Source organism: Triplophysa rosa, linkage group LG18 (genome assembly GCF_024868665.1).
Source record: "Triplophysa rosa linkage group LG18, Trosa_1v2, whole genome shotgun sequence".
Classification (NCBI taxonomy): Eukaryota; Metazoa; Chordata; class Actinopteri; order Cypriniformes; family Nemacheilidae; genus Triplophysa; species Triplophysa rosa.
This window is the reverse complement of record NC_079907.1, coordinates 23111291-23138716: the sequence shown is the minus strand read 5'-3', so window position 1 is coordinate 23138716 and position 27426 is coordinate 23111291. Positions and strand designations below refer to the sequence as shown.

The window sequence follows — 27426 nt, the reverse complement described above, 5'->3', positions numbered from 1 at the left end:
ACCATCATCATCATCATCATCATCATTCATCTCTGTAATGTGAACAGTGCAGGATTTCAAGTTAAAGGTTTCTTGAGCTTTGCTTTATAACATATAGCATTAATAACACTGACAGTGTCAAATGTTTCTAATAAAGCAAGCTGACCTGCTTACCCAGAATCCTCAGTGAATGGGGCCATTTAGGGATGAATTGGTCCTCAGAGTGATGACAGAGGACATGAAGCATTGCAGGATTTGTCTTTGTGTGGTGCTTGTTTTGTTGAAGCACAATAAGGATCATGTGGTTTTCTGGCTCCACCTGCCGCTGTCAATGAACATTTCTAACCACGAAGCACTTTCCTTTGAAGGAACAAAAGCCCGACAGAATCATTTTCCTGATCAGTAACTTGTCCTGCTTTCCAGCAAAGCTCAACATATTTGTCTTTATATTTGAGCATGTTGTGTTTCGAGCAAAATATTCTGTGGTGTAATGGAAAGAAAAGAAACTCAAGACACGTCTTTGTAATCAAATCTGATTCTGTTTCACAAGTAAACTTTTTCAGTTCGGAACGGACGACCAAATGTTCTGAGATTAAGAAACAACCGTTGAAGATGATTTGTTCTGGATGATAACGAGAGCGATGATGTGAGCGTGTGTCAGTGCTTTATACAGTAGCCGTGCAGACAAATGGAAGGAAATAATGTTGATTTCATGCAGTCGTCATGGCTGGCCGCCCCTCCCCTCATGTTGGTGTGGAAAAAATGGCCGTGTTGAACTGATCCACATCATAACATGAGACATGCGTCTGTCCGTTGTTGTTGACGCGCTCCAGGAGTTTGTTAAACAGGATGTTGGTGCACATTCGAAACAAAAGATTTCTTTTGGGACCATTTGAGAGCAAAGCCGTTACCGCCGTGTGTCATTTTCATTTCACTGCTGCCAAGCCAAGAAGAGACGGACAGTAAAAGATGGAGGGGGGTTCGGGGTCAGTGGATGTGAATGAGCATCTCAGCTCGATCGAGAGCGTCTGGGCACCAGGGAACCTGAATCATTGGCAGGTGTGTATGTGCGATGGTGTCGCCATGGCAACCTGCTGCAGAACAGAGGACGCTGCGCCCGGGAATCCCTGCTTCTGTCTCTTCTTCTCATATATTTATGATGCCTTTCTGTCAAATTAACTACCAGCTGTCATGCAGTCTAGACTGCCTGCAAAGATGCTTTCTAACCCTTACGAGACTTAACCACGGGTTTACTACGGTAACTGTTTCATTGGGGGTTTACAGCTTTAATTAGGTTTAGTGTAGAGAGACGGGAAATGATGGAGGCTGAGAGGTCAGAAAGACCACGTGCTGAGACTCTTGTCCTGATACGCTACTGCACAACAGGATGGCATTTGTCATAAACTGAGGTTATAGGTTAATTAATGTGCTAAACAATTAGTTATAAACGGTTCTAAGAATGTTCATGATGGGAGCTGTGTTGTGTAAGGCTGTCCTGGATCACGGAAAGTGTCTGAACGCAACTCATGTTACATATGTTGGCATCACACGTCATATCAGCAACGGAACAGCGGAACCGGCTAACAGCTGAGGCTCGTCCGGAACGCTCGACCCCGGGACCCCTCACACCCCAAACAAACACGATACCTCTAGACCAATGAGGCGAGCTGACAGATATGTTAGATGTCCTCCCGTGTCAGATCTACCAACAGCCTTGTCGATCCATACACTTTATTTTTAGAATATTTGTTGTACATTTTTGTGCCGTTATTGATAACAATTATTGATAACCCACCACCTGTTATTCTTCCAACACTCTTTTATCATACTATGAAGAAAAACAACAAAATAATTGTTGATCAATATTCGTCTTTCATTTAGAGCCACAACACAACCGACAGACACGTTCATTGAAGTAAACTTACTACGCTTGAATTTGCATTTGGTTTTCAACCAGTAAACTGATATCACGGGTGGAATATCATCATAATAAAGATCATTATGCCAAAAATATGTTACGATGCTACTGTCAACAAGCACATAAAGGGCGGTTTCCCGGACAGGGTTTAGGCCGAGTCTCAGACTAATTTACATCTTGATTAAAAACATTTCTTCAAATATACCAGTGCGATTGTTTTGTCTCAAGATGCACAACGTAATGTTTTTTTGTAAAGTATGTTTTTAAAAACGACTTGAATATCCTAATTTAACTAAGGTTTAGTCCTGGATTAAGCTAATCCCTTAATGCTGCTAAAACCACAATCTGTTGACCTCCTGTGAACCTCGACATGACCTCATGTTGACATACACAGTGTAGTTGAGAGCTAACTGGAGAATCACTGAGGAAGTGAAGTGAGGCTGAGATTGGAGAGACATGAGTGTTGACCTGTCACAGACACACCTTACAGTCCATCTCACAACAACACACAAACCCAGACAATCCCTCCGAAATAGGATTCATCTCTCCATTGTCTGTTGGTGCCTTACACAGAGTTTTTCTTTATTATTATTGAACGGCTTTAAAGAATTTCATATTTAGCCAAATCCAAACCAAACATGTGATGGCCAACGCATCATCCCAGAGGAGAATGTTGCTCAGATGTTGCTCCAGGAGATCTGATGAAGTTCTCATCGATCCAGTCTCAGACGTTTCTCCTAAGATCGCTGAAGGGAAATAAGAAGAGAATCAAATGTGTAATTGTGTGAACACATGAAGAGTCTGGAGGTGTAAGTGAATGTAGATTGTAGAGGTCAAATCATCTGGATGAGATGATGTTTGAGTTGACATTGAGATCTTCAGTCATATTGACTCTCGATTGCAGACGAGACCAATCTGAGCTCAGTTTGACACATTGATGACATCTCTGCTCACACATTTGTGTGATTTTTGCCTTTTTTTCTCAGGAGAAATTTTTCTTTTGTATTGCGTGTGCTTACAGAGAATGGTCTTTTTCGTCTTGTGATACAGAGAATGAATCATTTTTCAACACCTCAGAAAACACATTTGCTTCATGTTTGACATGTGTCTGTTTGCCAGAGCTTCTCTCAGACCTCACTATTTCTTATCTGATTGTTCAAACTGATGTTGTAAGTCTCTCTTGTAAAGATAACTTTAGGCCTTTTAAGACATTGAGTTTCTGTAAGAATAATATTGATCGTGTTGTATTTTAAAGGGGTCATATGGCGTGAACACGTGTTTTTCTGTGTCTCTGGTGTGTTATAAGTCGCCCATGCATGTATTAGACACGTAAAATTGCAGAAATGAAAGTGATTTCATTTCGCTAAAAGCGAATGCTCACCCAGACCTGCCTGAAACACCTCGTGTAGCCACACCCCCACAAATCTACATCAGTTGGTGGTCTGATTTGACTAAGACCGCCCAAATGTATACGCAAGTAAGGTGGGCGTACCTGTCAGTACAATTGAAGAGGAACCTGATGTTCCAAATATGGTCAGAGGCGTTACATTTCCCTCACACGCTTGCAGTATTCCACCAATCACTACGCACTGGTGAACTGGCCAATCACAGCACACCTCGCTTTTCAGAGCCATGAGCTTTCAGAGAGGCGGGGTAAAGAGGAGATACAAACATGCACGGTGTGTGGAAAATACAGCGTTTTTCAGCCTTAAATCGTGTTACACATTACATCACATCTAAAACATACCATAATATTCCTTTTAAACGTGTCATATGACCCCTTTAAGTTTGTGGCTCAAACTTTGTAGGCTTTGAGAATTAAGCTGTTTTTACGGAGCACACCTGATCTGGTGCCCTTTATTTCTATACCATGCCGTTTTCTGTAATTTTCCAGATTTTGATCCTGTGATTGTAGTTGGAATGGCGAGCGGCATGCCTCACAGAACTTGGCTTCAGGCGTTTCCGTTCCCAGATTCTGATGTCCATGGAATGTGATACCTTCATCTGGGTTCAGAGAGCAGTGAGCGCTGGAGTTTGAGAATGTTGGTGGACTCTGGCTTTCCCAGGCTTCTGAATATGCCGTTTTATAGCAGAGGTAACAGGAGACCTGTAGAAGACCACCTGAAACCTTAATAGAGGTCATTCTAGGGGTGGGTGTTCTAGTTTTGTTTCGTAATCGATCTTGAAGCTGTCCACATTCCACAATCTACTTATCATGTGAATCAGAGAGATGCAAAGCAAAAGTAAAAATCAGACCGACCGTATTAACATGCAAAACCTTGAACTACTTTTGAAGGCCTGTATGATTTCCAAGCACTTGAAAGTCTGTTGTTTTTAGTAGTTTATCTGAAGCTTGTTCTGAATTACATTTGAATAAATAGAGTAAAAGTGTGGTTACGAAATGCTTGGTGCAATATATTTGCTGCATGAGTTGTGGCCAGATTGTTCTTTTTGTCAAACCATATTGGCAAACAGTGTCGCTAATGCTGAATTTGGCCGAGGCTCATGGGAACAGAACGGGTCTGCGGTGTTTCTCTGGCCGGAGTGAAATCAGCAGGTTCAACATTCGTAACACATTTCTGCTTTAACAGCAGACTTCATTGCCAAGGGACACTGTTCCTTAAAGCCCCAGTGAAATCAAATGAAAGTTTTTTCCTTTTATTAAAAGTAAGTGAGCCTTAAGGACGTCAATAAACTGATGTGCTGTTGACGCGCTGACAAAAGTCCCATTTAGAAGATACAAGCATCCAAACTGACAGTCAAAAAAATCTAGAAATTCTATGACATCACACTTAACTTGATTGATTTCAGATTTCTTTTCAATAGACTTACACCACTGTGGCTGTCATGCTGTTAAGTGCAGCTTTGTCAGGCTGACTGTGTGCCGTGAACGAAACGCTATTGGTTGTTTTAAAAGGGGGCGGGGTTACTCGATATGTCTCGCGCTCTCTGCATTTGTCAGTTGAAATTACGTCAACACATCAAATAATGCTGCGCGTTGCAAGTGGGGCTTTAACGTCAAATCTACAAGAACTCATCAAGTTTAGACTGTGGTAGTTACTCAAACGTGTTTCAGATGTGCTATGTAATCAAATATTTGATGAAAGAAGCAAAGTATTTTACGGTAATAACTTTTTTAAAAGCGTGTACTAAACTTCTTGTGGTTGCTAAGGTGGTAATAAGTGCTTGCGGTGGTTGCTATGTCATTAATAGACAGTTGCTAGAGAAAGATGATGTCTGGATGTTTTGAGGGGTTGTTAGGGCTTTTCTAACTGGTTGGTCAACAGTTGGTAGGGTGTTCTGATCTCATGGGTTATTGGTTTATTCTCTAAAACTCTCAAAATGAGTAATAATCCCTCGTGCCCTACTTTAGCCTGTTAGTTCTAGTTTGGGCATTTCACATTTAGGTCTTCTGTGCTGCTGTAAATGTCAGAGGCTTCTGGGAACATAAGATCAGACACTGGCACATCTCTCTTCAGACAGTGTGTGTGTGTGTGTTCATGTTTGTATATCCCGGTGGGGACCTAAACCTGAATGCACACCAACACATGGGGACTCTTGTCACCGTGGGGACCAAAATTGAGGTCCTCATGGGCACAAAAGCTTATAAATTGTACAGAACAATATTTTTTTTAATCTAAAAATGCAAAAGTGTTCTATGATCTTTAGGTTTAGGGGTAGGGTTAGGGATAGGGGATAGAATATACAGTTTGTACAGTATAAAAAACATTACGCCATGGACTGTCCCCACGGAGATAATAAACCAGACATGTGTTTGTGTGTGTGTGTACTGGCCTAATGTCCCCACAAAGATAGTAATACCAGAAGATGTTGACCTTGTGGGGACATTTTTCGGGTCCCCATGAGGGAAAACAGCCCATAAATCCTACAGAATGATATTTATTGAAAATGTAAGAATGCAGAAAGGTTTGTGTGATTATTAGGTTTAGGTGTTGGGATAGAATATATCATAAGCCTGATATAAAATCACCACAGGTTTCTGAGAGGTTTTATTTATTTAACACAGATATGAACAGCAGTATGTTTACAGGCAACGTAAGTGTAAGTGTTCTCACGAGCATTGTGTCATTGCTGATTTCACGAACATACTGCCGTAAAATTCTGTTGTGTGAAATGATGTAAAATGTGTGAAATCAGACTGTTCTTGGATCAGCTTCAGTGGGGCACAAATGACGGCTGAACATTTTGAGCTGTGGACAACAACTCTAAACTTCACATAAGAACTATTGTATAAAGATGAGTGTCCACACCATCCTCATATTTATTCTAAGCCTTCCTGCTGCAGTTTCACATTTTAAATGTGTGAGTCCTTTCAAATCAAATGTCAATGTTTTATTGTTCATCAGCTGGGAAAAATGGCCGATAGTATTGTTCGTCTGTAACATTATTGTCATTGTTGTGGTGTGGAAGTTTAAAACTTTAAGAGAACCAGCGCTTCTTTTAGGTGGTCGCTGAAGATGGTTGAGTCCATGTCTTCATACTACGAATGTGCATCAAATCAAACTAATGCAGACTGACTAAGCATCAGTTCAGCTCCGTGTGCCTCATGTGCAGAATGAGACGCTGGCAGACAGCCATAGATCATCATGGAGAGTTCTGGTTTTGTCTCTTTGGTGATATCAGTTGTGTTTAAATGTGTGTGTGAATCCGTTTATAAAACCAGATAAGCAAAAGCAAAATGAAGATGATGTTAAGTTGAGGAAGAGAATCTCTGCTGACTCACAGAGACATGACTCTTCTGTTATTTACAGAACGCACGTCTAATATTATATAACAGTATACGGTAGCAACAACCAGTGTGTTTTCTCACTACAAGGTTTAGATGGATAGAAATGTAGGATGATGTTATAAATGTTTATCTGTTCATGTGCCGGCTGAGACGGGACGGTCCTGTGGTGGATTATTCCGGCCCATCATGTTACTGAGGTTTGCTGTCCCGACTCAACCCTCCAGCAGAGGAGCAGCGCATCAGTTCTGATGTTTCTGAGGAGTTCTGTACACCGACTTCAGGTGTTTCAGGGACTGTTCACGGATTATACTCACGGCTTTTAAGTGAGCCTTTTTAAAACGTCTGACCTTTTAACTTCATGAAGAAAGTAGTCCCGAAATCCATTTCACTTCGTTTTTTTGGTTGAAATGGCGTGATTTTTTTGTATAATCCAGAATAGTTAAAGAAAGAAAAAATCCACAAAAACATCCTCTGTTTTTGCTTGATATGCTTTCCCAGGCTAAGTTGATTTTTTTACCCAGCAAGTTTTTTTTAGACACCTAAAATCAGTTTTAATGCGTCCGTTTAACAGATAAATGTTACCGTAAGATCATCACACAACGTGGAGATGCGTTAAACTGCATTATTACACAAATCTCTCATGGTCCTGATCACCATGTCAGGGTTTATTTTGTGATAACAACCGTCTGGCTGTGCATTATTCCTCACTCCTGCTTTATTTGGGATTGATAACATGGGTTTTGAGGGTTAGTTTTTGGTATTGGCTGCAGTGTGTGGAGTGTCTGGGGGTGATAATGGTGCTTCTTTAGCGTCCCATTTCCCAGATCTGAGATCATGAAAGAGTCAGGACGGGGCCAGTGAGTGTTGGCTGCTAAATCATTTCAGACTCGACAGCTATTTCCTCTCCTGGCAGTGCCGAAGCCCTGACCCCTCACACACACGTCTGGTTTATTATCTCCGTGGGGACAGTCCATAGGCATAATGATGTTTATACCGTACAAACTGTATATTTTATCCCCTAAACCTAAAGATCATAAAAAACTTTTTGCATTTTTAGATTTTCTTCTGTACGATTCATAAGCTTTTTTGCCCGTTGGGACCCCAATTTTGGTCCCCACGGTGACACGAGTCCTCATGAGTTGGTGTGTATTCAGGTTTAGGTCCCCACCGGGATATAAAAACATGAACGCGCACACACACACTGTATGCTGTTTGTGTTGTTGGACATCATTAGATACATTGAAAAGAGCCAAAAGTGCTCACTGTTCAAACCACCCAAATATGTGTGCGTGTATGGTGTGAAATTTGGGTCGGACTCATCTGCACCCCACTTTCTCTCCTCCTCTTATCATCTCTCTCTTCTCACTGTAGCTGATGAACATCTGCCTCTCTCCTCCCTGAAGCGCTCACATGTTGCGTTGCCATGACAGCAGAGGTGTCATCATCAGTGTCATTTACATATTCATGAGAACGTGTGCTGTGTTGTAATACTAGTTCCAGTAACTGATGTTAGACACAAAACAACAGCAGCAATGTGAGATAAGACAACAAGAAATGGAAAATGTGTTGATTTTAAAATGACCTATACGGTAGGATTCTTCATAGTGTTTGGTTTCTACACAGGCTGTTGGTCTTGTGTGTGTATGTGTGTTCTTGCATTATTAAACTCACTTTTGCCTTTGAATGCTGCCGTTTTGCCAAAATTAAATGCTTAAATCAAAAATAATGTCTTAATCATAATATTTTGTAATTATAACATATAATGAATTGAGATATATTCAAAAATCATTTATCGAAAAGTTAAAAACACTTCAAGTAACAAAAAGCATATATACTGTATATAACTATGAGCTCATGCAAACATAGAAACCATTGTTTTGTAAACACGTTTAAAGATGAGCTCTAGTTATATTTATTATATGCATTTTGCCACTGTATGTACGTCACTGTGTGTACTTTACATTATCATGTCACTGTTTGCCTTCACAAACATCATTCATTACAGATAATAGCATTCACTTTCAGAAGCAGCCGTCATACTGTAGCAGTCAGTGGATGTTTAGCCTCAGGTCTCAGTACAGCAGTGATTATAAAGATGTTGTGTGTGCGTGTGTGCGTGTGTGTATGTGCGTGTGTGTGTGCGTGTGTGTGTGTGTGTGTGTGTGTGTGTGTGCTGTTCTATTTGTAGCCGCTGTGTGCTCATGTCAGTTGCCTAGGAGATGGTTGGCGGAGTCCCAGCAGGGTAGTGAATCTGACCTCGCCCATGGAGGAGAGATGCCGAGAGAAGCAGGCGTATCCGTCTAGTGTGTGTCTCTATGTGTGTGTGTGTGCGTGTTTGTGTGTGTCCTTCCTCCTCCCGGGTGTTCCCGGTCTGTGACACACACCCCTCTCTCCACGAGACACAGGTGTGTGGTGCCAGCGAGTGCACAGGCTTATGCCTCGACTTATCTCCGTGTTAAGTTGTTGATCTTCTTACATGACGAGTGTGTGTTCTCTCTCTCTCTCTATGTCTCTGTTTCTCTCTTTTTTTAATCCAGTAACTGAAGATTGTAGTACATTCATCTGCCGTGTGATACACACTGAAGTCTATAGTTTGTGCTACAGTATATCTATGAAATGATTATTCCTGTTGAGAATATGGATGGCACTTTTGGATGTTGACATTGGCATTGCATGATGTTCTCACAGCCATGGGAACTTTAGGCTTTTCTTTGTTCCAATTTCTGGAAAAGTCATGGAAATTAAACAAATTCCTAAAAAATGGAAATATCTATTTGATATTTGTGTGAAGTGATTTTCATCTAGAACTAATTAGTTTTCAAATATTTTGTAGGGTAGAAATAGCTCTTTATGAGAACTTCTGCTCTTTGTGGGTAACATCTTTTTTAAATGATGTACATCATTTAATTTAATTTAAAGTCGTTTAAATTTACTCAGTTTATTTAATTATCTACAGTGCTTTAAAGATATTGTTGGCTAGAAATTGCTCTTCATGGGTAAGATGATTTGGGTTTTTTTGTTGAAAAATATGCCATATGCAATAACCAAACGTAACAGGAAAAGTGAAATGCATGGCTGAAACTGTGTGGGGACCCTTTAAAACAAGCTATGACTGAAACAAGCATCCTGAGTGATCACACCTGTCTCTGTGACAGACAGCTCTAGACACATTTTTCACAGCAACACCTTAGCAACCACACGGCAATGCCCTGGCAACCACCCATAACAACCCTTCATCATTGCACTGTTCACTTAACACAAGCACAACATGTGCCTCTGAAAGTTATATCAAGATTTATTATGGCCTTTCTGTTTGGGAAGCACTTTAGTCATTCTTTTATAGTCATAAGTAAACACTTTTAATATAGATAATGTCATTTTCAGACCATTTCCAAAGGAAGAGTATTCAGAGCCGATCCTCCCTATACGCAGACTACGCAGGTTGCGCAGGGCCGAATCAAAAACACTATAATGTATACAAGACGCTATTTGTATAACTTGCGGGTTAATACTTAATTTATTGAATTACTTTGACCTACTTGGTCTCGTACATCGTGTGGTGCGCGGCAGGTGATGACATGCGCGTGATGTGGTGATGCATGTTTACATATGGCCATGGCTATAAAACAGAGCGAAGCAAAAGAACAAGGAGGCATGTGTTTTTCTACTATTTCAAAGTCTTATTTAGTTTTGCCAAATTGTGCAAGTACAGATTTACAAATTCAGTATTTATCCACTGGCATAAAGTTGGTTTGACGTTCGATAGTCTGAATTTAGGGACCGTCTCCAAAGTTACATAGACTACACGTTAATTTACACGTTTCTAACTTCAATAGCATTTACAGGGAATGACTTAGAGTCACGAAACATGTGAGTCACACCGCTGCAATCCACTGTATGTTTGCCCATCTAATATGTCATTTTTGTGTCATCACATTTAGAGATTTATTGATGTGTTTTCGTATGTTTAGCTTTCTTGAGTAAACTATATTGATCATGTTTTGTTTTTGTTAATCACTCATTTGGTTAGTAAAAACCAGTTTTATTAGTTAGTTTTATTTTTTTTGACAGCTAGATGGTTCCAGAGCCACGCGTTACTTTAGGTAAACAATTATTTACATTTTTATTTCTTGTAGTTTACAGTTATGTTGATCTATGACAAGGGTCCCCAGACGTCTAGGATGGGCTCTGAGAGTATTCACTCGTTTCAGAAAGGCAATAAGCTGACACATCAGAGTGTTTAATGCACAATATTGCTTCCGCGGACATTATGTTCTCAAACTGAATCAGGTATGACTGAGACGAGCTCTAGTTGATTTCTCCAGTAAGCATGAATACTGCGAAGGTTTAGAGTTTGTCAGGGTGGTGAGACAGCAGTAATTCGTTCATTTTTAATAAATGCAGTAGCTCACATCTGCACTTTTAGTTGGATGGCAATGTTTCATTTCATAACCCCTCTGAGTGAGGAAATAAGCACTTATTTCTGTCAAAGCAGCACAAAGATCCTTGGACTGAAGCCAGAAATCATAAGAGCAGATCTGCAGAGGTGTGTACTAATAATATTAGTGTCAGAACTGAGCGATTCACATTAGATCTGAAGAACTCTTGTAATGTGATTCTTCTGTCCACTGAAGGGGTATGGATCTATTATTCAACTCCACACTCTTCCACATCATGACATATAAATAAAGCACAAAGGCTTTTCAGTGAATAATGACATGAAGAAATAGTTGACCTTTCTTTCATCGTTGACTCATCATGTCACTCCAGACCTGTTTAACAGAAAACATCAGGAGATGATGTCCTGAATAAGGCTTGATTGGATTTATTACAGTGGCAGTGCATTACGACTCACTTTAAAGTAGTGTTGAATAAAACTGCACGTGTCTGCTGATCATTTTGATCAGTTTGGATGTTAGATGATCTGGTTAAACGCAGTTATTCAGGCAGCATGTGTATGTGTGAAGTATGTCTTTAAAACATGTCTTTATTACTCCGCAGTTTCAGGATATTTGGGCTGTGGTTCTGGTTTGTGGAGTGTGTGTTGATGGGACAGTGATGTACGCTGATGATGAGGTGTTTGAGACGCGAGGTGACAGCGGAAGAGAGTGAGGCTGACGTTAGCCGTTCCCTCACAACATCACACGCACGCGCTGCTCGTGTCTGGACCGGATAAGCCATCCGAATGATATGCCATACTATATGTGACATTGTGGCTTAAATGATCGCGAGCGCTTGATGAGGCCTAGCGTAGCCAGATCAGCAGATTAGCCGAGCACTGTCATTCATTTCGCTTTTTAGCAGATCTAGCTGTATGGAGTGTCAGCTCAGCACCGGCGAGCAGTTGACGTTTGGTTCTCTTTTAGCCAGCATCATAAATCTTTGCTTGGCAGGGAGGCCTGCACTCTTTACGTCGTCTTTGTTAGCGAGGGCATATATTACAGTATAGGCCTACTAGTTTGTTGGAAACCTGCCACAGTGTATCCTATTAGCAAAGTTGCTTTGGTTTGTGCTTTTACTACAGTACATGCGGTACATCACTTTCTTTTCTATCAATACAGGCTATAGGGCTTGAGGTGCAGTACTTGTGTTATAGGTTTGATCTATTTTACAGTAAGAAATCAGGGAATCTATGTGACTTTATTGACTTTTTTCTACATGAAAATATACTTATATAGAATAGTAAACTGTAGTAAAGTTTGAAATTCAATGCTTGTTTTTTCTTATTCAAAATCATTTGAAGTAATCTTGACCCTTTGGAAGTTTGTTCAGTAGATTCCCAAGTGAGACCTGGCCACCTGGTTGAGAAACACTGCCTTAAGTATGATCATCTGTACATAACTGCTACAAAAGTATTTTTCCTATTTTATTTTTCACCTGCCTGAACTCAAACGTCACCCAAACACTCATGATTGTGTGTGTGTTTTCACTGAAGCCCACACAGCTTTACTACAGTAACTGCTCAAGCACACAGATGTTAGAGAAACTGAACTCCTCCTGATTATTCTCTCAGCCGTCAGTCTGGATAATCGCTTCACATCTCCTCCGGCGTAATTCTGGACCGTCTGACTCCTCTTTGTCATGTGACAGATTGAGTTTCACAGAAAACAGGGTCATCTCTGTTAAGACACATTTGTGAAGGGCACGTTGCCATGACGGTACCTTAAAACTCTAGCCGTGTGAGTTCAGCCTGTATTTATTTGTCATTGGCACCTTCATTTGTGCTGATAAAGGAATGTCAGAAAGGACAAGGCCCGTCTGGAAAATGAAACATTCACAAATGTTGCAGACATGTGAAGTGACAGTGGTTATCTGAAGGGGATTTGCAGGGTCCCGCCGTCACCTGTGTGCTCAAAATAGAACCATTGCTTCTGGAAGTAAAGATCCTGTTTACATTCTCAATAAGAGATTGGTTTGAATGATAATGTGTAAACACTTCAATACAGACCATGAGCTCCCAGTTGATGAGGAAACTGTGCAGATTCAGCACAGATTTAGTACAGATTCTGTATTGATTAAGCGCAGACTCAGAACAGGTTAAGAAAATATTGAGGACAGGAGCACAGCAGACTCTGGACAAATGAAACAGATTCAGCAAAATTTCAGGACAGATTAAGCACGTTCAGTACTGACCACTTATTAGTTAATTATAATTGTTAAAATTAATAATAAAAGTATTCATTCAAGCAAATATGGTTGAGCTCACAGAATAGCACATACACAGGCTAAAATATGCAGAGTTTGCACACAAACACACACACACACACACACACACACACTGACAAACCAATTGGCCTAATGGGCCGGAGGTCTGTACAATATCCCTGCTGGCGGCCCATACAGAGTCTTCTTTGCCGTCCTTCGCCTTTGTCAAACATTGAAAACCCAGCGGATAACTGCAGTATGGAAGTGAATATTCCCTCATTACTCATATTAACAGCTTTGAAAGATGAATATCTGACATGGTCTTGAGAATGATTTGAAGTCTTTGTCTCTCGTGCTGTGAGAGGATGTTAGGGTCAGTTTATGAACACTTCACACTCGAAGCTTATAGATGCACACAGTGCTCGGGTTGAATCAAGTCTTGTGGGGGGTCCCCACCATAACACTTTTTTTTGGTGGAGTGGGGGGTTAGTTTTGCAATATACAATTTATACCAAATACACAATATATTTGATCATAATTTGCAAAACTATATACAATTTATTAAAAACAGGCTCACATAAAAGAACAGGCTTCTTTTACTGTATTTTGGATCAAATCAGTGCAGGCTTGGTGAACAGAAAGGACTTTTGAACAGCAGTGTACGTCCAACAGAATAATTCTAGGATTATTTACCAATGTAGTATTTACTGTTTCCCCTAAAAACAACTGGATGATTGACACTTTGTGATAATAATGTTTGTTCCAAAAGACTTGTTTAAATGCAAGAAACTAGTTTGTTAGATATTAAAAATATATATTGTGACAAGACCGGCTGTCAGTCTGTGTGTTAGTGTTGTGGGGATTTTTCAACGATTTCAGTGCAGTTTACAGTTACGTCCAGTAGGTGGCGGCAAGGGACTGTTATGAGTCAGTCAGCAGACTAGTCAACCATTTCAGTCCTAAAGTCTGCTTTCTTCAGGAACTAACTATGGCTATCAATATGTCAATCATAGCTACTGTATTTCAAGAGTGAATCCCGCATTAATATGCCGATGTAATTCCCGAAACTTTGCAGCGTGTATGTGGCTGTTGGTCTTATCAGCATGAAAAACAAGTTTTATATAATTCTGAATGGATTATATATAGCACAGAAACACTCCCTTTATAATGACTAAAAGCTGTCACTCATCTTCATCGAGATCTCTAGCACCCCAGAACCAGACCTAATAATAATTCACACAAGAAATACAAAAGCCCCGACATGGAGTTGATAACATAGTAGAAAGATATAAAGAGAGAGGAAATTACCCCTCAAAAAAGTAGAAGCTTCCTCTTCCCGACTGCGACTGCAGGTTTATTATTCTCCATTTTTTATCTGAAGTGAGCTTCACCGGAGCGACGCCAATCAAGCAGTCATGTCAACGATGTCCTGCGCTTAGCGGTCTTTAGACGTGGGGCGGGGCGTTTAAAATTTAAAGAGACATGACAACTAGCCCGTAAACAAACTTAATATTAATGATTGTAAATGCCATATCCATTGCACGAATTTAATCACATTTGTCATTATCATTTTTACTCAAATAAAAATATCTGTCTATTTTTTACTTCTTATGGGGGGTCCCGGATCCCCCCAGCCCCCCTTCAATTCGAGCACTGGATGCACAGAAGAAACCTCTCCTCACCCTTTGTTCTGCAGACAGCACATAAAGAAATAAGACCTCGTGAAGATAAGAATCTGCAGCTCCAGCGGTATTTGAACAAGATAAAGACATGTGACAGCTTGACACGCCTCGTTTAGTGTGCAGAAACTGACATTATACACAGGAGTGAGTAACCGGATCAAGACTTCTGTACTTAATATTTACCTTCCAAACTAAATAAATAAACCCTGATAGCACACATACATCTGGCTTACGTGTATTTGACGTCTGCATTTACATCTGCAAGACATCTACAATACATCGTTTGCTCATCTGCAATACGTCTCGGAGACGTCTGCTGTCAGACATCATATAGACATCTATAAGATGTCTGTAAGATGTTTATGATTTAGAATGGATGTAAAGCAGCTCTTTCTAAGATGTTTAGCAGATGTTTTTATGCAGCAGATCTCCAGATCTTTAGCAGACGTATCACAGACGTTCAGACGTCTCCGAGACGTATTGCAGATGAGCAAACTATGTATTACAGATGTAAATGCAGATGTAAATGCAGACGTCAAATAGACGTAAACCAGATGGATTGTGCTATCTGGGAAGAGTTTGTTTTACTCTCTCTGTAGCTATAGCTGGCGACCCCTCGAGAATGAGACGTCACTGAAGACAAACCTGTTATGATCCGACAATATCTGAATACAGGTTTCATTTCATGAAATTAGAGAGTAAATGACAGCCGGAATGTGTGTTTGTTTCTCACACAGATAGATCCGAGGGAGTGTATTTAAAGAGGGTGGGACAGATCGCTATCATGCTCAGTGTAACAACATCAAGACAAAGTGTGTTCTCGATTTCTAGTCTAACACGTTACACAGAATCTTTTATTGGCATGTGTAATGGTTCAACATGACCGTTTAAAGTTTCAACAAGGGCTAATGATAAACTTTGTCCTTTGTGTCTTTTATTTTGTAAATAGTAATGGATACTTTGTGATGATGTATTGGTTGACTCTGATACTGATCTGTGCTGTATGAATGAGCAGTATGCTTCAGTTGGTCTGACACAGAATGACCTGGAGTGTGTTGTGCTGACTGATGTTTCTGACTCAGATGTGACTGACTGTGGTCAAGGCAGATCATTTGATGTACGTTGACTTAATCCGTTCAGATTGAAGCAGCAGACGTTAATGGCTGTCAGATTTGGACATGAGCTCATTAATCTTTCCATTACTCTCTGAGATCTTGGAGAGAACAGAGCACATCAAAGCACACCAGACTTTTCAGCAGTACGGTGAACACAGACTAAAGTTCACTTTGCTCTTTATGGTACTTTCAGATTCTTTCTGTTGATTTCTGGTTTATACCCTCCAGAAATTTTGGGTCATTTGACTTTACAAACCTATTGATCTGAAGGCGTTTGTCTGTAATGAGTTTTTAAAATGTTCTTTTGATTAAATGTCAACAGCACATTTGTTTCAAAATGGTTTAGCATTTGAAGATGATTAAATGTGACGGATTTTTGTCACATTTTCCCCAAAATGACAATGTTGTTAATTCTATAGTTTTGATGATTTTGTTTTAAAATGTTGAGAAAAATATGACTCTAAACTTTTGACCGGTGGTGTATTTATTTTTTAAACATAAAATTGATGACATTATTTGCCGTTTGTCGTTTCAGTGCTGCCCTCTATTGGTTAAACGGGGCAAATGCATTGAGTCGTTTCTGGCTAAACTCAAATCGAAGGCAATCACAATTATTATTAAAATTGTTTAAAACAATTAACTCTAGTTGAAATTCTATAGTGAAATGTACATATTTAAACATCTTCACTTCACAGTTTATTTTTAATGTGAATGTGAGTCTGACCAGTTGATCTGTGCGCACTTTCTCCTCAAACCGACTGTTTATTCTGCACCACAACATGTGGGTAAGTCTCGTTAAACCAGTCTATAATATTTAGACATAAGAGCTCAACTGATGGTGTATTTAATATTGTGAGCCATGTAAGGATTTGTATTGCATGTTACATGAGCATTTAGCTTCATTTTTAACGTTCAGACCATATGCTGCCAAAATATCTTATGTAAACACAAAGGATTTCTGCAATGCTTTGTTGTTATTGTTTGATACGTTATGATGTATTTCTCAAGTTGTCCAAAAGAGGGAGCCAGAGATACAGATGAGGTCATGTCTTTGTCTCTTCCTCTCATTGGTCCTAGTCTGAAAACATGAAGATTCTAGAAAGTGTCCGGTGAGAAATGCTAATACTGTTTTGTAGGTCATCGTTCTAGTACAAAAGGTGTTCGTGTTCAACTAAAAAAAGGCGAGGAAAATACAGTATCATTACAGCGTCACCGTGTGACAATGTGTGCCATCCTCACTCAAACATGGATGGGCGGAGCTTATTGTGTTATGATGATGTCATTCTACTCTGTGTGTCTACAGCACATGCAGACAGAAACCACGACTGTTGAAGGGACATGATCGAAGGAAATGTGGACATCATTTATTTCCACAGAGACTCACTGTGGTTCATTTGTGCTTCCTGTGCTTTTTAATGCAAATACTATAGTTAAACTATGCTCACTATAGTAAAAATATTGTTCATTTTCATAAGGGCTTTTATTGAGACAAAACTTTTCTGAAAATTTGCACACAGGAATTGATCAGAGGAATTCAAGTATCCGATTCCAGTTCCTTTTGTTTCCGATCCGATTCCTAGCCTTTCGATTCCGATTCCGATTCCAAATTGGAATTGATTTTCGATTCCCAACCCTAAAAGATACCTGGAGCTGGAGTTTGTGAGTTTGTGTTGAGAGCAGAGATGCTCAGGACGTTGTGGATTCCTGCTGTATTTGATCACTCTGACCTACTTCTGTAAATGTGGAGTCAGCTGACGGCGGCTGGACTGAAACTCACTGCAGTCTTCACCAGTTCACCTGTAAATGTGTTACTGCAGCAACATTTACTACATCACTTCAACTCTTTCATTCTATATGAAACACAGAACACGAACCCACTTCAACCTGCTCCAACACACCTCTGGAATGTTCAAGCAGAATGTAAATCAATAAAGTCACCAGTATAGAAAAACAACATTTGTGTGTGTGTGTGTGTGTGTGTGTGTGTGTGTGTGTGTGTGTGTGTGTGTGTGTGTGTGTGTGTGTGTGTGTGTGTGTGTGTGTGTGTGTGTGTGTGTGTGTGTGTGTGTGTGTGTGTGTTCGTAAATGTTTGTCTGTTTGATTTGAATTGCTGCAGATGGTTTGGCTGATTCAGCAGTCTGTAATTCACAATAGCGGGAGTGTGTGTGTGTGTGGGGGGGGGATTTCCTTCTTTTCACTCTGTGTGCAGTCATGATGTTCCAACACTTTTGTATTTGCTTACAGAGTCTCATGGTCGATACTGAAGTATGAATTATTGAACGTGTGTATTGAGTGTAATACAGTGGTGCTGTGGGTTGAGAAATCTTCTGCATCAAGGAACAAAATTCTGTCATGATGCTGCGAGAAAACCTGCGAGATTTCTCTCTTCCATTGATCACAAAGCAGGTGTTTAGTCATTATTCCAATCAAATCTGCCATCCAGCATCATTCATGTCAAACCCGACGACATATTTTAAGAGCAGCAGAGAAGAATCTTTGACTTGTCTTTAGAGAAATCTGTTCTTTATACACAGCGATCTTGTGGCTTTGAGTTTTCAAGACATTGTGGTGTGGTTTTATGGTTTGGGCTATTTCAGGGCTTGACTGCTGCGGTCCCTATGAATTCTGATTGTAAAGAACATTGCCAGAATTCTCTTTTGAAAAAGGTCATACAAGTATTTTGAGTTTGTTTGTGACGCTTACCAAAGAGAATCCATGAGCAGAATCGTATGGGGTTTGTTTGATTTACTACAATCCATATGTATGTCTTCTGGACGGACACAAACATTGATTGAGAAAAATGCAAAAAAAAAATTGTAGACAGTGTTTTTTACAAACAAAGAACAAAAACAAACAAAAGTAACAAACTACTGTATATATAACATTATTGTTCCAATATCAGTTTGTTAATAGCAAGCACAAAATGGTCAGAAATGGTTTGTTTTTGGAGCGGTGTGTATGACTGGCAGCTTTGAAATGTTGCAGAAGTTCAACAGGGACAGAAGATAACATGTTGATTGGCTGTAAAGTGTAATAAATGAAATATTTTATATATCTATTTAAATATTTTTTTTGCTAATTTTATTGATTGGAAAACTTGTTTACTTTCCATTTTAAGGTAAAACACAACACTCAAATGCCATGAACACACAACGTGGTTTAATCATTTGTAAACGTAATGTCAAATATGTATGTATGTGGGGTGGTGCAACAATGTGTCATGCATTCTGACTTCTTTACACTGTTAAACGTGCTGTCTTCTCATGCTTAACATGGTCAACTTGTCAAAAAACCAGTTGGGCGATACACTCCCCCAGCGATCGTACAGGTTTCAGAAAGTTTTTTTCGAACATATAAAACTGTTTTGTAACAATCTTTCTTAGTCCCTTATTGGACAATTCTCCTGGAAAAGCACGCGGCACGCCCACGCGGCAGCACGGAGAGGAGGAGAAGGAGCATGCGCAGATGTCACTTTCACTTGTGTGCAGGAGAGAGAGAGAGAGAGCAGTTCAGGTGTTTGTTAGTTCAGTGCATTTGGGTGATGAATGTTATGTAAACGGTGGATATAACGCTGGATTTGGAGATGGTTTGAAACTGATATATGGAGCCGTCCCAGCGCTATAAGATGCCGGACATGAACCGCATGCGGTGAGTGAAACTGATGTCTGTGTTTTGTTGGCAATGGGTGCGCACGTGCTTTAGTTCAGTCTACCCCTCCCCCCCCCCCCGCACGCGCCGTATGCTTTCGGAAATAATCGTACAGCTGTATCTATCTTTAATAAATGTGATCAAACTAAATACTCTTTGAAAATATGAAGTATGCAGTACTACTCTATAGGTACTCAAGATTAATATGAGATTGGCAGAAACCGCGTGTGTTAGGGCCGTTTTAAAGGAAATATTTATACTTTCAAAATGATTTGCACTATTCGGGTTACCACTATCGAAGTGTGGATTATATATACACTGTGAGAGTTAATTTGACCTTTTTTAACACTGCCGATTTTGCTGTGCATGTGTTATTAGTTTTGAGCGGTTGTTATCTGGGAATATCAGAACTTGGAATGTAGGGATTGGTTAATGAGTTTAATAAGATTAGTAAGTAATTTACAAAAGCATTATAAAGCAGTTATAACTGCATAAATAAAAAAGGATTCTAATGAAATTCCTGCCAAATAGTGAGCCATTTTAACTCACATGTTGTATTGTACACAATGTATTTATTCATTATTTATTTGACTCGAAAGCAGATTCATTATTATCTTGATGTTGTCTGCAAAATAGGCTGTCAGATGGGAGACTGTAGGGTGTTATGATGGTTTTTCTTTTTATTGTACATTTTATGTCTTATGTCACTTTTCAAACCATGTTGCTGACCTGATCCGATTCCCAATGTCTTCCGGTGCGCTCCAGAATGCCTTCAGATGATGATGCTCATCCAAAGCTTATCTTGCTTACCAAGATAAATTCATCAAACTTTTGATCACTTTTCAACACAAAATGCACAAAGGTTGTTGTAAACTTGTTTGTTCATGATGTTTTATTAATGATTCAATTTCTTCCAATACTTAATCAAAACCAGAAAACAATTATTTATTGTAGAAAAACAGAATGCTGGCTCACAAGGCTACATCTCTGATGTGAGTCATATATTTAGAAGTATTGACCGCCCATGAAAGTGCACTTCAAAGAAAAGTGGACGCCTGTGAAGTATTCACGTTTATTAAGCATTTATAACACGTGAGTTAAAAATGTCTCACTGTTTGGCAGGTATTTCGTTAGAATCCCTTTTTATTTACGCAGTTATAACTGCTTTATAATGCATTTGTAAACGACTTATTCATTATTAATGAACACATTTACAAATGCTTTATAAAGGGAACCTTAATGTAAAGTGTTACCACTTTTCTCTGCCTCTATATTCTCATTAGACTAACAGAGTCTTTCTCTAAAACCTTTGTTAATATGTTTTAATTAGGGATTTAATGATTTGGTACACATTTGCATGAGATTTAATCTCTCTCTCTCTCTTTCTGTCGGTTGTAAATGTGAAAATCGTGACGTTTGCCCGGTAACAGACTGAAAATGTTGGTGCGGCAGAGATGAGAGTTAATGTGCTTTCACTGCTGCATTTCACATCTCTGTCCTGTTCTGTGTTCTTATCGGCCAATGACACGGCTCGTCCTCATTCAGCCAATGGCAAGCGTCCATCCCACCCTCTGTCATCTCATTAATATTCAGCGACTGCAGTCATGGGCTCAGGTGGTCACAGAACATGTGAACAGTACTGTACATAACACACACACACACAACGCGCGTGTGTATGAAACCACATTATGAACCGCAGCGAGGCTTCGACATCACCTCAAACGTGCGACATGAAATCTCCCAAAACATTCTTTCTAGGAAAATATCTAAAGATTATTAACGTGATAAATTTGCTTCAGAATGGAGACCGCAGGATACACAGAGAACGTATCTTGACTTTTGTGAAATCATTTTCTTTTGTGGCGCGCGTGACTGGAAGAGGAGAACTGATCAGAAGGACCTGCTCATACAGTCAAACCAATATCTGGGTCATGATGTGATAATATGTGCAAAGTTACACCAAACTGTCATTTTTTACTCATGATTTTAGGTTTCATCGGCATTAAAGGAACAATACAGTAACCAAACATGTATGTTTTCCCCGGCCGTGTTTGACTCTCTGTCTGTTTTTCACAGATTTTCAACCCCATTGGTTGTACATTAAATGCAAAATATGATGGGATTGGCTGCGTGGATGTTTTTCCGCACAAACATTTTGCCTTCTATGTGTAATTTAACGATTCGATAAGAAATACTGATCGATTTGAATAGCTCACATCATTTTGCTTGTATTATAACTTGTTTTAGGCGTGTGTAGTTGTACTCGTATGGAAACAAAAATAAAAAATACTGATGTTTAGTCATTTTAGTGACAAACACCACAGAGATCTTTTCCACATGAAGCTGTTTGCAGTATAAGAAGGTAATAATGACGGTTCAACACAGACGTCCCGTTCCCAGTCATCCGTGTGTGTGCGATGCGTGTGCGTGAACCCCCCCGTTCATCCCCTCCCACAGACACTTCCAGCTGGCGGTGAAGGAAACGAGCGCAAGATTCTCCATCCCTGCTGCCCTCCACCCTCTCCCTCTCTCTCTCTCTCTCTCTCTCTCTCTCTCTCTGTCCAGTTGGGATGGGTTCAGGTAGGACCAGAAGAGCCTGGAGAAAGGCAGCGAGGAAATTCTCTTCTTCTTGAGACGTCTGTCCATCCGCTCTCACACTGAGGCAGCTTCTGGGTTCTCGCGCTGCTCGCAGGAACACGAAGAGCCTCCAGAGGGTGTGTGAGAGACGCTCGCTGCCTTTGTGTTTTCTTCAGAGGGATAGAGCTCAGCACTGCCCGGAGATTCTTCACTTCATGAAAGGAAATCTCACACCAGCTCCGCGCCATGGCACAGGCCGCGTCCCATCTGAAGAAAAAGGCGGATTTAGAACTTGCAGCCGCCCAGGAGGAGAAAGACAAGAAGAAAAAGGTCAAAAAAAGGATCCGGGAGCCCAAGAAAAAGGTACCTGTGGGTCTGGAGGCTGGTGTTTTGTGGAGCTTTAGGGATGGGTGGGCTGTCTAGAAGAATCGGAGAGGTGGTGCACACACACACGCGCGTGTGGGAAAAAGTGGTTTTTTAAAGGAAATGAAAGGAGAGAGATGGAAGTGTGAGTTTTGTAGGCTGGATGTGTCCCGTGTGGATGGGAGAGGATTATTTATAGGACCAGCATGTGTCTGACAAAGATGAAACGCACCCAGAATGCAGAACACAGAACATTTTCTCAGGGGGCGCGTTTACAGATTTTTACCTCCGTGTTATTTGTCAGCGTTGGCTGGACGTGCAGAATTAAATAACGCTGTTAGCATATGAAAGTTGATGATTGAACTTTGCAGACGGCGCCGGGTTGAAAACGGCACGTCTTGTTGGAATCTGTTGGGCGTTGATGACGCTTGGGTTGGGAGATGCGTGCGTGTGTTTTTGTCTTCGGTCTGCGGTGGGATTCGTTCTCCATATTGATGCGTGACTGCCGTCATTTTTATCGTGCGTCCAGACGCCCGGGGGCTCACGAACGCTCTCCCGTGGGCTTTATAAAAGATTACCCCCGCCCCCGTCCCAGCTAGCCTCAATCCCATTACTAACCCACATCAACCCATCTCTCATTAGTCACAGCTCAGCATCTCTCCACACATCTACATGCGAGACTGCTTCTCTCACAGCCCGGTTTCAAACGGACCAACCCAAACCTATAAGTGTCCAGAATCCCGTGTGTGTTCTGTGGAACGTCACAGATAATACTGTTCTCTCTTCAGTTATGACTGCGAGTTTCATTCTGTTCACTCATTCTCTGACGTGCTCGGCGATTTCAGTTACATGCGAAGACGATGAATTTGGCGTTGTGGGCACCACTTGAACTCCAGAAGCACGCGCACGTCTATTGTGTGTTAATAAGCAGAAGTATGATGATGATTCTGACAGCTTGTTATATTACAAGATCGTGTGTCTTTTTATTTGAACACATCAGCTCCTCACAGGACATCATGTCATGTTTTTAACCTCTCTTCACCCTCTTCAAGGTCTAAAGCGTCGTTCGGCGGGGCGCGTGTCATTGATGTGTGTGTGACTACACACGAGGACTTCACGCATGTCGTTGACTCAGCAGAGCTGAATGACAAGGTCACATCAGAGAACCTTCAGCAGACCATAATGATCACACTTTCAATAGAACAGAACAATAACGACTGCTGCCGTGATGTGACAAGATTCTCGGAGAACCCACTGGGAGGTTTTGTGATGTCAGATGTGATCATTACAGTAAAAGGCGGAAATATCATATATATTTAATATAATGTATTATTTCATTGAACTTTTCATTTCACACTTAATAATGATGCTTCATATTTAAAGCTCAAACACATAACTTAATCTGCTGATAAAAATGGTTGTGTTTGAAACACAAACACGGACTGCAACATGATGCTGACGGTGAACATTCACTCAGGGCATCGATACTACAGAAGAAAGCAGAAAGCTCTCAGTTCAGCTGTGGTCATGAAGAGATTGTGTTGGGTTATTGATCGCGTGTGTACTGTGAGCCACTAAAACATCACTAGGCTTCATCCGTCTGATGGGTTGTGTATGGATCTGTGTCTAGAAAGAGCTCAAACGTGATCACATGATTCATTCTGTATGTTGAAGTCATTCTTCTAGAAATTGGCTGTGCACCACGATCTCAGGGTGTTACGGGTGGTTGCCAGCGCATCGCTATGTGGTTGCTAGGCTGTTCTGTGTAGTTGTTTTTTATATTCTACTGTATATTATCCTCTAGATTTGTGTCCTGTCCCTCCTTCAAAGTAAACAGTTTTTCTTTTCAACGTTCGTTGTGTTGTATTGTCACTAATGCACGTGTTGTACACGCCGTCCTCTGACCTGCTGCGGGATCTGACGTTACTGGACATGATGACGTGTCGGGATGCTTCTGGCAGTGTATGGGTTGTTTAGCTCAGGACAGAAGCACGAAGGAAAAATCCATATTTCAGTCTGCTACTTCTGGCTGTTGGCAGGGCTTTACTTTCACTGCTCGGCTTAAAGAAACCACAACAAACACTTAGATGATGTGACATTCTCATTTTATCATTGTGCATTTAAAGCCCATCCCTAAATAGAAAACGATTTGTTGTAGAAACATGTCTCCCTTCAGACACGCTGACGCATGACAGTAAATGATATATGTGTTTGTTTGTATGACAAACATTTCCATATTCTAGTAGTGTAGATTTATAAATCATGCCTGGCAGGCACATAGTCAACCATCATGTAATGAAACAATGATCCATGAGCATATTTTATGAAAGCTGTCTGGTTACTGGTGTACACTTCAGAATCAGATAATAAGATTTAGATTTACATTCACCCGCATCATGCCATTATGATCAGATTTAGTCAATATTGCGATTAAACTTCATGCAGGCCTAATCACAATATTTTGATCAAAATGCGATTAAGCTCATAGGAAGCATAATCGTTGTAAAATATGAGGAATTTGCTGATTTTAAGTGCACATTGTTTTTTTATCTTTAAAGTCCTTTAATGGTGGAACTTTTCCATGAGGATGAACTTAATCATTTCTGTCTTTTCCGTGCAACAACACTATTAAAACATCTCTAATTAAAATCAAACAAAAGATAATTTTCAAAAGACTAAAGCAGCAAATATTAACTGGACATAAATAAAAACGCAACTAAAACTAGATAAATTAAACCTATAAGCAATATTAAAAAAATAAGTAAATGATAGAATGAAAAAAGCACATAACAAAATAGCTCAAATTGAACAAAAATTCACATTGTGAAAAATATATATAAAAATTCAACAAAAATAACAATTCATTGCTTACAGTTTATAGCAATTACATTTTGTATAAACCTTGAAACTATTTAATTTTTATTAACTTTATACTAGTTCAGTGCTTTAATTTACGAAACGTCTGATTATTAGAATCCTCAGATTTTCAGTAGAAACAAAAATCTTTTGCTGTTAATTAATTTTAATGATGTGTCCCTCACACCCCTCACCTCTTCAACCCTCTTCATCTTTGTTAGCGTGGTTGTGCTGAGTGCAGTATTGTTGCCATGTGTTATTAAATGCAGGTTTAAAAGGGGGATGGGGTTAACCCCCCCACACACACACATGCTGCCACCAGCATCACCCCCTGTTTTTCAGCAAATACACTGAGCAGGTTCATTAATCCCCTGTCACTTATTAAACATGAGCGTCATTCACAGACTCCTCCTCTCTCTCTCTCTCTCTCTCTCTCTCTCTCTCTCTCTCTCTCTCTCTCTCTCTATTGTTTGAGGAGCGAGCAGTGGGGTCCCTCGGGACCTCCGCCCCTCTCTTCGCTTTGACCCGGGGCTGACGGGATACTTTGTCACCAAATACAGATTCTCATTCTCGTTCACCCTTCATTCATTCATTAATGTGATTAGAGTTGGGAAGGTCGTTTAAAGGGTGCTTTGATTTCTATGCACTCATGTTTTTCAGTTTCACATGAATTTCTCTTCCATACAAGTAACCAAAACATATCATAAAGTTAAAGTAATACACATTTCTTGTGTGCTATATTCATAGACTATATTCTCAAGTCACATGAAGCTATGTGAGAGGAACAGATTGACATTTTGGTAATGTAGATTTAAATATGGACGAATGGGATGATTACATTACATTTACGGAAACATAAATGCTCTTCAGTGACATCAGGCAACATTGTTTTTTTATCCTGTAACTGTAACGGGATGATTTTTTGTGAATTAATACTTGAATGCCTTTGCCCTCACACAACACCATCATAAGAAGATTTGTCTGCAATGCGTATGAAAGAATAGATGAGTGATTTATGCCATTAAATGAATAAAACAATAAACAAAATATTAATATAAATCAGCATGCATTTAGATATTATGCCATTTTACCAACTCACTGCCTTTTTAAGTTAATAAATGACCTGTGACACTGTAGGGCAGGGGTCGGCAGGTAAGTTTGGCATCGGGCCAAAAATACAAATTTGCTGCTAAATGGCGGGCCAGAACATAGTCAAAGGATAATTTAATAAATTAATTGATGAAAAATGCAACTACAATAATAGAGTGATGTTAACATTTAAGATAGCTAGATGGTGAGAGAAAATGGCACTATCAAAGAGTCTAAAGAGGAAAGTTGACAGTGAAAATATAGCATACAAAGAGGAATGGAAAGACAACTACGCATTCATCCTACCTAGTTTTGTGAATGCAAAGCCGGTGTGTCTCATCTGCAACGAAATTTTCACATGTTGGTGCTGATGTTGATGCCCCGCGGAGCGTTATAAGCAAACGTTTCAATGCTTCACTGTTAGTTTTTTCATACCCCATATTTCATGCGATCGACAGACTTTATTATGAATGCAAATTCTCTAAAGACGTGATTGTGACAGATTTAATTCAGAACCAGCTGCGGGCAAAATAATCGCTAATAATAGCTTGATCAATAAAACCAATATAAATTTATATCAATATAAAAACCACACAGAACTGTCTGTTGGTGATTGCAAAGCAAAACGACGGCATGGCTGTTTTAAAGGATATGAAGATGGAAAGATGTTTCTCGTAATGGTGAAGTAACAGCATCTACAACAGCAGGGGCTCACTGGGATGACGTGTTCACCTGGTGAACTTTGACCTCTTACTTTCAATGAGAGAGAGAGAGAGAGAGAGAGAGAGAGAGAGGGGGAGAGAG

General features: G+C 40.0%; 1 protein-coding gene across 41 annotated transcripts in view; it reads left to right on the top strand.

Annotated features, from left to right (window-relative positions):
- ank3b (ankyrin 3b) overlaps nucleotides 1–27426 on the top strand; it is a 124609-nt gene that overhangs the window by 23282 nt on the left and 73901 nt on the right. For 14 of the 41 annotated variants that reach the window (XM_057358011.1, XM_057357996.1, XM_057358005.1 and 11 more), the window contains exon 1: nucleotides 22201–22677. The exons of 3 other annotated variants lie outside the window; for them this stretch is intronic. In XM_057358011.1, the coding sequence (XP_057213994.1) occupies nucleotides 22561–22677 (117 nt within the window). In that variant the 5' untranslated portion in view covers nucleotides 22201–22560. Of the gene's footprint in view, nucleotides 1–933; nucleotides 1039–22200; nucleotides 22678–27426 lie in introns of those variants that run through there. 24 more of the 41 variants (XM_057358025.1, XM_057358024.1, XM_057358021.1 and 21 more) reach the window with 5 other exon arrangements.